At 34.2% G+C, this 16,281-nt stretch overlaps 1 protein-coding gene across 2 annotated transcripts in view; it reads right to left on the bottom strand.

Moving 5' to 3' along the window:
- LOC106879277 (lon protease homolog 2, peroxisomal) overlaps nt 1-16,281 on the bottom strand; it is a 38,338-nt gene that overhangs the window by 17,794 nt on the left and 4,263 nt on the right. For both annotated transcript variants that reach the window (XM_052968590.2, XM_052968595.2), the window contains exons 3-12: nt 15,530-15,728; nt 14,874-14,989; nt 13,853-14,005; nt 13,282-13,451; nt 11,289-11,387; nt 9,529-9,603; nt 5,432-5,617; nt 3,746-3,893; nt 2,731-2,810; nt 512-744 (exon numbers count right to left, since the gene is read on the bottom strand). In XM_052968590.2, the coding sequence (XP_052824550.1) occupies nt 512-744; nt 2,731-2,810; nt 3,746-3,893; nt 5,432-5,617; nt 9,529-9,603; nt 11,289-11,387; nt 13,282-13,451; nt 13,853-14,005; nt 14,874-14,989; nt 15,530-15,728 (1,459 nt within the window). The remainder of the gene's footprint in view (nt 1-511; nt 745-2,730; nt 2,811-3,745; nt 3,894-5,431; nt 5,618-9,528; nt 9,604-11,288; nt 11,388-13,281; nt 13,452-13,852; nt 14,006-14,873; nt 14,990-15,529; nt 15,729-16,281) is intronic.

Here is a 16,281-nt window from a genome sequence, read left to right on the forward strand (position 1 = left end):
CATATATATATACATATATACATATAATATATATATATACACATATATACATATATATACACATATATACATATATATATATATATATATATATATATACATATATACATATATATACATATATATACATATATACATATATATATATATATATACACATATATATATATATATATATACATATATACATATATACATATATATACATATATACATATATATACATATATACACATATATACATATATATACATATATACATATATATACATATATACATATATATACATATATACATATATACATATATATATACATATATACATATATACTATACATATATACATATATATATATATATATATATATATATATATATATATATATATATATATATATATATGGAGAAAGGGGAGGAACACATGCACACCTAAACAACTGAATATTAAATTTGTTCTCATTTAACATATATTTTAATGAGTTGAAATGATTAGTGGAACGCATTCCATACTTATCAATTTAATTGAATCAGTGGGAATGTGGAGCAGTTCTGGTGACAATCCATGTAGAGTGAGTTGTTTAGGCATCAGATGCCTCTCAGCAATGTGCAACTTCTCCTCTTCAGTGTAACCCTGGATGGAAATGATTTCCATGCGGTCAATCAATGCAGGTGGAATAGGAGCTAAGTTGTTGGCTGTACAGATAAACAGCACTTGTGAGAGGTCAAATGGTACGTTCAGGTAGCTGGGGCTGGAGTTAAGGAAAAATATAATCAGAAACATAAGCTAGTAAATGTTGTTGTTGTTGTTACTGTTGTTGTTTATAGAACAGAAAAAAATACAAATATTATACTGTGACAGAACAACAAATTTGAAACATTGTTGTATGGTGTATCTCTTCTTTTATTCTTTTACTTTGATAACAGCCATGCTGGAGCACCGCCTTAAAGGGTTTTTTTTTTTTTTAGTCTAGTAAATTGAACCCAGGACTTATTCTTTGTAAACCTAGTACTTTTTCTATCAGTTTCTTTTGCCAAACCACTAAGTTATTGGGATGCAAACACATCGACATTGGTCAGACACACACACGTAAATACATACATGTGTGTGTGTGTGTATACATATATATATATATATATGACAAGCTTCTTTCAGTTTCCATCTACCAAATCCACTCACAAAGCTTTTGATGGGCCCAAGATGTCACACAGTGGGACTGAACCCAGAACCATGTGGTTGGGAAGCAAGCTTCTTACCACACAGCCACGCCTGCACCATGTATGTGTATATAGTGTAATTTTGGTTTTGTTCAGTTTAGCCCTGAGCAAGCAGATTAGCTGTTCGAGTTACCACATATATGTAATTCAAGATTGTAATAATGACATAGTGTGCTGTATTAGTGTAGTGTAATGAATTACTGTAATATAGAACAGTATAGTGTGATTTAGTCAAGTAGTAATTACATCACGCTGTACTGTATTATATGGTGATATAACAGCATTGTGTATTGTAGAATAGTGTGTGATGTAGTGTAGTGCAACACACAGTGTAGTTTACAACAATAAAATACAATGAACTGCAATCATGGTTCAAATAATGTTACAGATAGATACTAGTCCTTGATTCAAGTCCATAGTATATTTTAAATATTTAAATATTTCCATATAAATAGTATGGTTTGTACCAGACATGTTGCTGTTCAACAGTAATTGAATAAACTTTATAATCTCAACAATAGACAACTAAACATTATGTGAAAACCTACACTCAATTTCATATCTACAGGTTGCTCCCAAATGTTCAATTTCAAGTCTGTAGTAACAGAGATAACTGGAAATATTCAACAGCATTACCACCACTACAACATAATAAATCACCTTTCATAAAACCTAAGGAAGCATGAACCACCAATGCTGTTAGATGTGATACACAAATTGGAAAAAAAAAAATGCAGATCTCACATGTCCAGTCTGACACATTTACTTCAACACGGCCAAATAATTCATGGACTGAAACATGGAATATCTACAGTACAAAATCTAAAGTTTTACTCTAAACAATTGATTGAGTAACTTTGTGCTGTATATTTGTTCCCAAACATTTGACTGGAAACCTTAGTGCCAAAAATTTACAACTAAACATTTTATTGGATATCTCAGTGTCACAAATATATCTTTCTGTCATGGATTTGCTAAGCAACATTTGACTGGTTGCACATTATAGATCTACTCAAAAGCAGTAGACTAAATCTACACAACAACAACCAACAATATCAGTAACACTACAACCCATCAAAGACTCTTTTTACTTGACCTATCAACATAACAGTTAAATCTATACAAATTTCTGTTTCTAAAACAAGGACTACATGTTTGGGTGCTAAATCTAAGGAGAGCAGAGCATGCTACATAGGCTAGCCAGGACTGAAATGTTAACTAGTTTAAGCCATAATAATGCACATCTTGTGTTCTTTCAAGTAACACAATGGACAGCTTACTCTCCCAAATATTCCCTAGGCAGCCCAAATCCTAGATATCACAGTAGACAGCTTATACTTGTCAAAGCATAATGGACATCTTATACTCTCAGTAAGAAACACAGAAATACTCTAGATAATAGATTTCGAATGTAGATTTTATATTTTCAAACAACACAGCAGATATGTTTAAGTAGCAGACAACCACAGTAAGCCACCTTACACTCCTAGTGAGAATTAACTGCAAAAGGATACTGATCAGTAAATGTGTGGTTTTGTTCAGGGTCCAAAACCTCAAGCAATGCAGCAGCTGGGTCTCCATGGATGCTCTTATTCTAAAATACATTAAAAAAAAGAATATAAATGTAAAAATTAAAAACTAAAAACAAAAACCAGAAAAAAAAAATAGAGAAATTCAATTCCACTTAACAATTTCATGAGTCAATGAGAAAGTAACATGACTTGCTCAATTCTCCAGGATCATATGTTCATCACCATCACTGTCAACATTTTAACATGTTTATTCCATGTTAACAAATGTTGGATACTTCTGTCATACACTACCAATCATTATGATCTTTCATCATCCCACCTGGGAAGCCCAGCATCCTAATATCTGAGCCCACCACTTCTTTCTGTATCTTACATTGTTCTCTTCTTCTTTACAAACCCACCCAACACCACGTGACCCACTATAAAAACGTTTAGCCAGATAAAAACATTGACTGATACTCAATCCTATGTACCACCAACCACTTCAACAATGGAGATTCATTAAAATTGGTTCCTGTTATTATATTCTATATGTTCAGACACCTCCCAATGTTACCACGTTTAACCCCTACCTCTAAAATGTTCTTCCCAGAGCATTCAATAAATCTCCTCCCTACATCATCAACCCCCAGCTGTAAGTAAAACTAATGTCATCTCAGAGACAAGGCCACACACTTGCAAAGAAAGACTTTATAGTTTAGTCAATTCCAATACATTACTGGTACTAACCAAACCAATAAGGGAGCCTCTATTTAGTTGCATAAACTGCTATGAAAGGCAGCCAAGACTCCCTAAAATCACAATCCAGCTTCTTTAAATTGGGAAAGACAGAGGACATTTTAGTACCTGATATGCAAAATGACAGGATGGTCATAGTTGGAATGTCTTTGATCATAGATCTGCTAGATCAGGGCTGACCTGGGTTTATACAACAACAAAATCATTTTTTTGCTTTCAACCCACAAAATCTTTCACTATAACAGAAATGAAAATTTACCATTTTATCAATCTCATCAAACAAAAACACTGGATTATTAGTTCCAACCAATTTGAGGCCATGAATAATACGTCCTGGCATACTCCCAATGTATGTGCGGCGGTGACCTCGGATCTCGCTTTGATCGCTGATACCCCCTAAAGCGATTCTGAAATTAACCAAATTAAATCATAAATTTTCCAGTTAATGTTTAATTTACTATAAATATTCAGAAACAATTACTGACAATTCCTCAATCAGAATTTTAGATAATAAACTGTCGTTATAGTTATGTGTTTGTTAAATATTTAAATGTCTGAGATGATTTGTTGATAACAAGAAAACAATTTTTCAGATTATTAACTTCAACATTTGAGATCAAACCTTTATGATAGATAAATACTTTTCCAAGAGAGAGAGAGATGTCTTACAACCTGAGCATTTTGTGGTGCACCTGAGTACGGTATGCAATAAGTTCATTATTATTATGGTTATATATATATAAACTTATATGATATCTACAAGGAAATATCTACAAGGGGACCCTGGACATGCCTTTTTCAAATCTTAGGACTCATAGTACAAGTTACTCTGATTACTTATTTTCCATGGCATATAAATCACTGAGATCACAACATTCCACCTGAACAAGATGCCAGTCCATTACAGGGTTACCCATTCACAGCTGAACAAACTGGAGTAACATAATGCAATGCCTGATCCAGGAACAGAAACCATAATCTTGCAATTGTGAGTGCAACAGCCTGACCATCAAGACGTATGCCTTCACTCTTAATGCTGCAGAATTTGATAGTAAACAATATTGCATGGGACTTTTATATCCACAATATTTCTATTACTCAATCAAACTAACTGAAACATAATGCAGACACTGCAAAAAAGTCCACATTGTGGCTAATGTTTTTTTTTCCTTTACTCATCAAATATTTTGTCTTAGGACTGCAGCTTTGATGAGGCACATCCTTCAACAGTTTCAGTTGCTCAAGTCAACCTCAGTACTTTATCTGGTGCTTTTTATCACTCTTTGTCATTTGTGTCTACAAATCGTCCTTGGATATAACTTGAGCAGAACTCAATACCACAGGATATATTTAGTTCAGCACACTGATTTTGTTCTTTCATCAATATATATATATATATATATATATATACACATACATAAGATGATGGATTCTCTCATTGTGAATGACAAATGAGGGTTCAGTAAAAGCAGTAATCATGTTCTATGGACATGAATGTCTTTTGAGGCCTGCTAGTGCCTTCGAAACCTTTTGACAAAGAGAACACACATGACAGGTTTCCACACAGTTTCCATTTCTCAAATTTCATTCACAAGGTTTTGTTCAACCTACTGTAGGAACAAGCTTCAAACTATACATACTCTAATAGTATGAAAAATTCTAGTCTTATGTGTACATATGCATGAGTAAGCCTCAAACTACATGTGTAAATTTGTAAATGCATACGCATCAATGTATGTGTGTACCTTCAACACACCTTGTGTAGAAATAAACTGAATATCACCAAACAAAATCACACTATTTCTCAACTTTTAAAATATTTCAACAGAAAGTCATTGATAAAAGCAAAGACATATATTTTGATATATTGGCTAAAACAAAATTCAATGAAATTTTCTTTGTTTTTTTCTTAAAAAACAGATAAAATGTTAAATTTTGCTCTCACCGATGGAATTCCCTTCCTAAGATATGTGCAATAGATCGCCCAATACTGGTTTTACCTACACCAGGTGGTCCAACAAAACACATGATTGGTCCTTTCAAACTGTTTTTCAGCTGCCGTACAGCTAGGTATTCCAGAACACGGTTCTTTACTTTTTCCAGACCATAATGATCTATATCAAGAGCTTTTCTACAAGATAAAATAAATGAACACTTAAAGACCTCATCAAACTCTCATTAGAATCTCAGAAACATAACAAGAAAGGCAACAATGTAAATACTATTAGCAATATTAAAATGTTATATTGTAACCATCATCATCATATTAACATCTGCTTTTCCATGCTTTCATGGATCAAATGGAGTTTACTGAGGCAGATTTTTTACAGTCACATACTCTTCCTGTTGTCAACCATCACTTATTTCCAAGCAAGGTAAAATTTTCCTATGGCAAGACATTACATGAAATGTTGAAAATGAATGACGGTTTTTGTATGACAGTAACACTCACTCACAACTGTCATGTAGTGTCAAGACAAGAAAACACAAGTATACACACACACACACACTCATATGGTGGCTGTCCACTCATGACTGAGGATGACCATCACTGATCATTAAGAACATTTTATACACTCAGACAAAATTACACTTTACACGTGTGTGCATGTGTGCATGCACACACACACACACACAAAAGCAACAGACTTCTTTCAATTTTCATTTACCAAATTTACTCACAAAACTATGGTCAGCCTGGACACTTGCCCAAGGTGCCACACAATTGGACTGAAACTGTAATCATGTAGTTGGGAAACAAACTTCTTAACCTTCCGTGGTGCTGTTCTGTATTTTTCATGGTTAGTGCAGTGGAGTATGGAGAACCCCACTCATAGTTTTAGCTATTTTTAGTACTTTTTATTACTTTATATATGTGTTCTTGAGCAATAATATTACCAAAAAACATATTCTGCAACCAAAAACAAATGAGTATTCTTTGAAAATGAAGGTCAAATAAAATAAAACTATTTTTTGATAGGGAGAGTGCTCCTTTCATATTTATAGTTTACTCATTGTTTGTACTATCCTCATCACTCTGAGCAAAGCAGTCAATGCAAATGTGCATAGCATGTTCCAAGCAGATGGGCTTATAGCACTTCTGGCAGTAATTTCTTGTCTTACAATCTTTTGACCTGGGGCACAATGAGCATCTTTGTATGGAATCTTCACAATGACGTTTCGGAGGTAATTCCTTAGATGCTGAGAAATGGTGAATCTTCTTTTTCAAGTCTTTCCTCAAATATGGGTTTGTCTTGCAATGATGGATATGGCCCTCTACCAACTTGAGTCCCAATTCCCTCAGAAACTTTCGGTGCCTGATAGCTATTTGAGAATTTGTCATGAATATATTGTATGCATTTATTCTTGCAACACTGAGTATGGTGTAGAAAACTGTAACTAGCCAATGTCGAGTATTTCTGGAAACATTGCTGATGGAACACAACTGATCCTCAGTGTCTACCCCTCTTTTAGTACTGTTATAGAAGGTAATAATCTCTGGCTTTCTTTTTTCTTTTGTACTTTCATCAATTGCAGCATCATGATGCATTGTGCTGAGTAGGACAACATTTTTACCTTTCTTGGGAACATATGAGGTCAGTGTAACATCCTTCTGGAAACCAAACAAGCTTGTGTATTCAGTTCAGCCTCTTGTGACATCAAACTGAGGAGAAAGTTCTATCCTGTTCTTTCTCAGAGTGCTAACTAATGTTAACCTATAATTCTTCAAGAGATCATCTGCAAGTCCATAACTTGTAAACCAATTATCCATCGTAATATTTCTTCCAGACCCATTTATATGAGACACCAACCATTTTACCTCTGCTGCTCCTGAATTATCTACCATAGAAGAGCCTTCTGGTTGTTTCCCCAAGTAGACCTTCATACATGACACATAGAAAGTTTTAGCATCTACCAAAATAAATATTTTTATGTCATATTTTGGTGGTTTACTTGGCATGTAGACCCTGAATGGACAGTTCCCTCTAGAGGCAGCCAGCATTTCATCTACTGTCACATACTCTGCGAGATTATAACTGAAGATACAATTATCAACAAATTTCTCAAAGAACTTTCTAAAAAGTGCAAACTTATCTTCTAGCCACCTTTCATCCTGGGTGTGGATGTCATCAAACCTCATAGACCTCAGCAGGAAACAAAACCGCTGCAAAGAACATAGTTGCTGGAACAATTTCAATTCCTGTATCATCGGTTGCCCAAATATCTTCCATATTCATTCGGTTAGCTATAAAAACTCCTAACAGATAAAGCAGTCCTATTGCAGCTTTCATTTCCCTTTTATAAGAATGTCTCTCTTTTGACTTATCTTTATATTTTCCTTGTTTACTGTCAATGTAGATATAATAGTGCAAGCTACTAATTCATTCAGAAGTTCTTGTGTGAGAAGCAAAAACCAGGAGTCCTTTGCAGCATCCACGTTTTACTGTTCCTCTTGGTCCTGGTGAATCCTGGTATATGTTGTGTGCATGTATACACCATGGAAGACATGGTGGAACTTCTTTCCAGAGAGTTTTATTATTTTTGCCTATAAACTGTTTTTCTGTGTTTCTGGTAGCCTGCTGTTCATCTTCATCATGAATTTCATCAGTTTCATCCAAGGGATCATCTAGTGAAGTCTGCAACAAGCCATCTGCTTCAGTTCCTCCCTCTTCATCTGTCATTTCTTCTTCATCTGTTGTTTCTTCCTTAGCTATACTCTCTTCTTCCTCTTCAGATTTTTATTCATCTGGTCCTTCATGAAGGAGATGATTCTGATTCATCTATGTCTAATTCTCTCTCAGTTTTTTCCATTTGTCTTTTGTAGTCCATTGCGAGGACACGAAACTCAGCTTGCGAAGACTTCTTGGGGCAAGCGAAAGCGAAATCGGGATGGCACCTGTGCCCAGCGTCGCCTTTCTGGCACTTGTGCCCGTGGCATGTGTAAGGACTTTCGAGCGAGATCGTTGCCAGTGCCCCTGGACTGGCTCTTGTGCGGGTGGCACATAAAATACACCATTTGAGCATGGCCGTTGCCAGGACCGCCTGACTGGCCTTCATGCCAGTGGCACGTAAAAGCACCCACTACACTCTCAGAGTGGTTGACGTTAGGAAGGGAATCCAGCTGTAGAAACTCTGCCAAATCAGATTGGAGCCTGGTGTAGCCATCTGGTTTCACCAGTCCTCAGTCAAATCGTCCAACCCATGCTAGCATGGAAAGCGGACATTAAACGATGATGATGATGATGATGATGATGGCATTTAGAACCATCTAATAAGAAAAAGAAAATGTTGGTCAGTTGACAATAATATATAATTTTATGCAAGAAATAATCAGCCTTTCAGATATAAAATTAAATAAGTAAAATAAACAATAATAAAGAAAAGGAAACAAAAATATATCAGTCATTAAATAGTACAGTGAATGGTACGGTGGAATATGCACAACCCCGGACACAAATAACACATGTGTACACTTCTCATCACTCAGTCAGTAACTGAGTGGAGTTGTGCATTAACTCAGTGGAGTTGTGCATTAACTCAGTGGAGTTGTGCATTAACTCAGTGGAGTTGTGCATTAACTCAGTGGAGTTGTGCATTAACTCAGTGGAGTTGTGCATTAACTCAGTGGAGTTGTGCCAAGACATTACATGGATGGACAGCACTATCACTGCTGACAGATGTAAGGTGCACATATACAAACATCACCTGGGTATGAGATATCTTACCACACCACCAGAGGGTTAACCACACAGCTCCACCTATACCTATAAAAATGATAATTATGAAGAAGCTGAGTATAGTGAAGGTGATAGGATGGTGGTTGTAGCAAAGATAGTAATAAATATACTAGTGATGATAACAATATACATTTTAAAAAGTTACTGAAAAGAGGAATGTAAATATAGAGAGAAAGATGAGAGAAAAATAGAAAAGGAAGAGAGGGAGAGAATGAGATAGGGTAGAGAGAAATAAAGAGAAAGACAATAAATGCAGTAAGTTTCAAGTGTGGAAAGTATAATAAATGGTAAAAGCGGGCATCACCTAGCTTGGACAATGTCCAATGTGTCCTTGTTGCTTTTTGACCAAGGAAGTTCCACCATAAGTTCCAGATAATTCCTGGAATAGAAAAATGTTGACATTAATTCAAATATGAAAAAAGAAGCAGTGAGAGTATAATTCACTTCCGATTTGGTTTGGGTGTGTGATATTGATAAGCCACAAAAAATGGTGGAACATCAATGTCCATTACTTCTAAATGGGATCTGGGGTGAATTATCTCCCCTGTCCATGACTTTCAGGTGTTTTAACACCCAGCGCTATGAGAGAGGAATCTCCACCACAGCAAATACACACAGTATATTTGTTAAATACATGTGGTCAACAATGTCGACATTAATATATTCCATTTCTCTTAAAGTTGAGCTAGGGCTCCTCAGTATATTACAGGATATTGTCATTGTTTTGCCCTAGGTCAGCCTTGTAACATAGGTACACTTGCAACTATGTTAAACACAATTATTATTATTATAACTGTTATTAGGGCAGCAAAGTTGCAGAATCATTAGATTTGCCTTTGATTCTTTTGGAATCAATAGAATTAAGTATCACTTAAAACATCATGCTATTGATATATAGCAGTTCAGTAGTTCCTTTGATTTCTTTCTACATCACTTTTGCTCCTCTGGCAATAGATTCCCCTTCTCCAGACAGCTATATATTATACCATATCTGCTTTGAGGCCAATTAATAATTTCCAAAGTAACAATAAGCATGTAATAGGCCTATAATTACTGAATTACCTTCCTTTTTAACCCTTTAGTGTTCACATTATTCTGCCATAATTAATGCTTTTTTATCCACATTGTTTTGAACTAATAATGCATTATCTTGTAGCTATGAAATTTTGATGAGGTAGCTGTTAATTTTTAAAACGATATTGTAGGGTTGGTGTGAGAGACCAGATCTGGCCAGTTTGAACATAGAATAGGTAGAATACTTTTGGCCGGATATGGCCGGTTTAAATGCTAAAGGGTTAACCTTTTTTTTTTTTGACAGTAGATCCTTCTGTATTAAAACTGTCTTTGTTTTTGACATCCATAATGATGATGTTGGCATTCCAATTTCTGTACAGTCAGTAGGAAAAAATTCTATATAGTTGAACATGTTTGAGAGTTTTTTAATCCAGAATCCCTGAATACCATCTAGTCCAGAAGATTTCCAATTTGGTACTTTCTTAAGCAGTATTTTCACTTTCTCATCTGTAATACTTTATATTCTCCTATTTTAATCAATTTTCTATTTCACTTTCAAATTTCCATGGTCAGTCTGTTTCCCTATTGTTATTATCATTATCATCATTATTATTAATCATCATCATCATCACCACTGTTATTAACAATATCAGCAGCAGCAGCTACATCACCAAAGATTGGGTCCTTGGACTTGCTGGTGCCACATTTCTGGTAGCGATGGCTAAATTTGATTTAGGCCTTAGCCCTATAGTTGTAAGGAGTTCACTAAGTCACTAAGTAATATAAGTTAGTTTTCAATGAGGAAGAAGTGGGTTCTGAGGTTTCAGGCAAGGACGCCTTCCAAAAAGTCAAATCTCTGTTCTCACTAATTTACACCATTCTGTAAATATTTTGAACACACTATTTACCTACACCAAACCATCATTAGTTTCACTGGATTCTACAGTTTCACTATTTACAATTAGTCTTTAAGAGAATACCTGAACAATTTGGTTTTAATGCCAGGATATGCAGAAATCAACCAGCTAAAAACATCCATTGTAAACTTACCTGATCATAACATGTTCTGGCATATTAGGCATCATATTCTTAAACCGCTTCAGTTCCTTTATTGCAGCCTTATGTGCACCCTCTGGCATCTTTGCAAGTCTAAAACAATATAATAAGCAATCTAACATTGTTATGTGCAACATTAATGCAGAGACATAGTAGAAATTGGTATAGTAACAAAATATATGTCACAGAGCAAAAGAGGAGAATCTTTTTGTGACTGACAACTGTGTTGAAAAAGCTACATAATTTCCTACTACAAAACCTATTATTTTATCAAACATAACTATTCATAAAACTGTAAAAAACAAAAAGTGGAGTTTCAGAATAAGTACGCCACCAGAACATTTTTTCTTGGAAATCTCTTCAGATTTCAATACTTTGAATACAATTGCAATTACTTTAAACAAGTAATTACAATTACTTGTAATTACAATTTAATTACAATTTGAACAAGTAATTACAATTTGAACAAGTAATTACAATTTGAACAAGTAATTACAATTTGAACAAGTAATTACAATTTAAAGAAGCACAAAGAGATGCTTCTAAAATTCTCATTCAGCTGAAAAAACAGGCTTCAGAAAAAAAAATTAAGAGAATAATGATTTATCCATCAATTGTTGTACTTCTTTTAAAAAAGTCACAGGTTCTCCACTTATCTTAAACTATTTATTTTTGTCTTTCAACATTCTGAGTACAAATCACACTATTTGCAGGATGGGGTGAGCTTAATAAAATCAAAGCCAAGTAAGTATCAGAGGAGGTTGTAATTGAATATATCCTTTCCCTAAAAATAAAAAAGACTTTCAAACCAACAATGAACCTTTACATGGCTGATGGAACAATTAGAAAGTAAAGGGCACAATGTAGTCCTTGATATATAATGTCTAAATAAAAGATGGGAAGGTTACAGCTGAATTTTTTTTCTTCTTTGGATAAGAGCTGATTTGGGGCTAAATAACAACAAAAGAGTTATCTATGTAAAAAAAAAATTCTTAAGCAGCATATTAACTGCATAATAATGTAACAGTGATTGCAACATTATGACATTCATTAGGTAACACAACAAACATATCAACAAGGAGAAAATGTGTACAGTTTTACACAGATGTATATATTTTCACATAAACAGTTAAATATTTCTACAACATTCTATCCCACTGTTGATCTTAGAACAATGAAAAAGACAGTAAGACAATTCTCTATTGATATTCCAGCTACTATAGTGTCATTTCATCCAATACAATTCATGTTCTACAAATGACAATCAATATTCTTCATTGTGTAAATACAGCCCCTATTAGCTACACAGGGCATCAGATGCATTTTAAGTTGTTATTCACTATAAGTTTACCAGGAACCCCACAGACAAACACATAGATCTTTTGTATACCTATTGCTTACACTTATACACATCAGTAATCCTCACAAAATCCTAGCTATGTACTAAATAAGACTATTCATATACTAACATGTAGTATTCTTCCTTATTTATTATTACTTTTAATCTGCATTAGATGACTATAGATTTTTTACTCAAATCCATTTTTATAAGTTTTGTGCCCTTTCTACAATTTCTCAACAGACTATGTAAGTTATCACACAAAGGTTCCCAAAGATACCTGCTCCTAAATCCTAAAATGACTGCCACAAAGATGACCAAGGATAGAGTCGACAAGAATAGAGCCTGTATATAAATTCTTCACTGAATTTATAGCATCTTCACACAAGGACGAACAACTCTTACTAGATTTTCATACACACCTAACTTACATATTTTGCACCACACTACAGAACCATTGTTCTGTGTTTCTAGGTAAGACACATAAATCTACATGCTCCAGCAGAGAGAGCTAGGAAATAGATGTCCACTTTACAGTCATCTCATGAAAATGTAAAAACACATTATGGTAATTCAAATGTTAATTTCATATAGATTGTGCACAAATGTTAGTAATGACAATCTCCATAAATAAAAATGATCCATTACTTGATTTTTTGTTCAAAGTCTGCATATTCATCAGTATCGATCTCCTGGCCATCATCAAAATCCTCACTCACTCGCCGGTAAATTTTCTTTGAATGAGACGGACGAGCCATTTCTTTGCGTATGACAATTTCAAACTTTTCCTTCTTAACTTTTTGCAACAAGCGAAGAGCCTGGGATATAAGGAACACAAAATTATGATATAATAAATAAATGTAACAAAGAATGAAATAAACATAAAAAACTAATATCTTATATATTTTAATAATATTCACCAAAGTGTGATTGTTTTAACAAAATAGAGACAATGTATTGATGGGACACAAGCAGTTACATTTGCTCTTCTTACTGCTAATTCTTATGCTGCTTTGGCATAGAAAAAGATCCTATTTTCACTTAGGCAAACTGATGTAGTTTCTTGATACAATAAGGATTAAAAACTAGACCCTAATATTATTTGAACAGACTGATATACTGAACTAGTTACAAAAGAAAAGCTCAGTCCAATGTTTTATTATTTCAAATATGCCCATTACCTGCATGTTGTGTGATAATATCAAAAGCAGATCATTACCTCAATTTGTCTGACAATCAAAGGAAGTGCACGCTTGAATCGGTCAGATAGATCTACAGCATCTAAAACTTGCATCTTCTCTAAATAGGAAGCTTTCACAATGGCAGCACATATATCAGGTAAATGCTGACTGGGTAGTTGGTCCAACATTTTCTGGAACAGAATTGAAATAGTTATTGACTGTATAACACATTTATTTTAGAATGTTCTACTATAATCAATATTAATAGTGCTTGGGCCCTGAAAAAAACCCTCACTGCACTCTGTAAAGTGGTTGGCATTAGGAAGGATATCTAGTCATAGAAACTTTACCAAAGCAAACAATGGAGACCAACACAGTCATCAGGCTAGTTGATTCCTGTCAAACTATCCAACTAATGGCAGCTTGGAACATAGGCATTAACGATGATTTACTTGGAGAGAGGATATTTTCTATATTAATTACTGATGAGTAAACTAGAATGACTAAAAAAAGAACTGCATGTAAAATATTTTAATCAATGTTGTCATCAAGGTCATATGGCCAAGTGGATAAGTTAATGAACTACAAGCTTATAAGCTGTGAGTTCAATCCACTTCAGGTATTTTTAGTCTCAGTGTCAAGGTACTTCATTATATCTGTGCCTCAATTTACTTAACTGTCAAGAGTAGCTACAAATTCTCTTGGGAATGTTGCCTGCTATAGATTAATCTTTCATCCAGAAAAAGATTTAAAGACGTGGTCAACCACAACCCTCTCTCAAGCACAGCAGAGCTGAGAGAGAGAGAGAGAGAGAGAGAGAGAGAGATCTAATATCAAATGCATTGTAGATGTGACTATCCTGATTTTTCACAGAGTTTATCTCAGATTTCATTATCCCATATGGTTTTATTTTTCTAAGACCATAAGGTAATACTTGAGAGAAATTTGACTGTCAGGTATCCATATATAGGCTCCTTCAATGGCTCAAACTAGTAAAATGTATTATATAGATAGGACTATGAAAATATAGTCAAAACGTCTAAGAATTCTATGACTTACTTTCAGTTTAGCCATAATAGGGGTTGAAATATCTAACAATCCTATAAGCTCTACAGCATGTTCACGGAAGTTTTCGGCCATTTTCTTCAGTTCCTTATCCATTATAAAACTGTCATCTGCAAGAGAAAAAATTAATTTACAGATGAAATGTCATCAGAATAAAATCTTTGTTTACCAAATAAACAGAGTAGTTGAATAATTACCATCAACTAAAACACTGCCTTTACCATTTCTCTGTTACATTTCTCTGTTAAATAAATGTATCCATCTACTACAAAATATATAGTAATAATGCTAAAGAAATGTATTTATCAACACAAAGATTGCATTTGCTTATTGAATAAAAATGCATTCATTGACTAAAGAAATGTATTCATTGAATAATAAAATAACTAGCAGAGAATCTAAAATAACCTTCCAGCAATTTTAAATAAAATAAGAGTAAATGTGTAATATAAACTCAAAGAGGGTCAAATCATTGGAACTACATTTGAAGTAGGATACATCTCGATAGGCAGGATTTTCGTGATCCACAGATAATTAGTTTATAAGTGGAGGCAGTTATTCAATTCACAGACTCAGTAACTACAGAATAAGACATGGTTCAATAAAACTGATGTTCGGATTCAGCAATACAAAATGCACAATTGTCTTACCTGAATCTTTATCAGGCAGCTGGTCAAGTTGGGTGACAGTAGCTACAGGGTATGGAGTCTCTTGTAATAGTTCTTCCACTTTCAGCCGACACAGTCCTGTTACTAACAGAGTATATGCTGGTTTAGGCCAGTTGGTTCCAGTTACCTGAACCACAACTGCTGCTGTTCCAATTGAGTGAAGGGTACTTAAATCTTCATCCTAAAAAAGCATAATAGAAGTGAAAATAAAATGAAAGAAACTTACATGAACTCAATTCAAATCTCTATTTATTTGAAAATAGGTTCCATTTCTACTTGACAGTCAAGTCACTGGTTGTAAGTAAGGCATTCAAACATAAAAAAATTTTCAGTAATATGCAAATGTTAAAATTTGCGTAATGCAACTCTCATAAAAAATAGAAAAAAAATGACTGTATAAAAGTAAAAAAAAAAAAAACATACAAAAAGTTTTATACACAGACTTACATATACATAAATGCAAACACATATACACACGCAACCAAATATGCAGAGATCTACACTTTGACGGTGAGTATCCCAGCTGTTTGATAATCCGAAATATTCATCAAATTATAGTGTATGATGCAGCTGAATATTCCACAGACACTTGCACTCCTAACATATTCCTCAAACAAAATCAGTGTGCAACAGAGTACAACAATGTTGACATTGACATGTTGACAATGTTGACATACAGTTCATCCAGGGGGCTTCCACACAGGTTCTGTCTACTTAATTTCACTCACAAAGGT

The sequence above is a fragment of the Octopus bimaculoides genome, chromosome 1, assembly GCF_046866305.1.
Source record: "Octopus bimaculoides isolate indiv1 chromosome 1, ASM4686630v1, whole genome shotgun sequence".
NCBI classification, from domain to species: domain Eukaryota; kingdom Metazoa; phylum Mollusca; class Cephalopoda; order Octopoda; family Octopodidae; genus Octopus; species Octopus bimaculoides.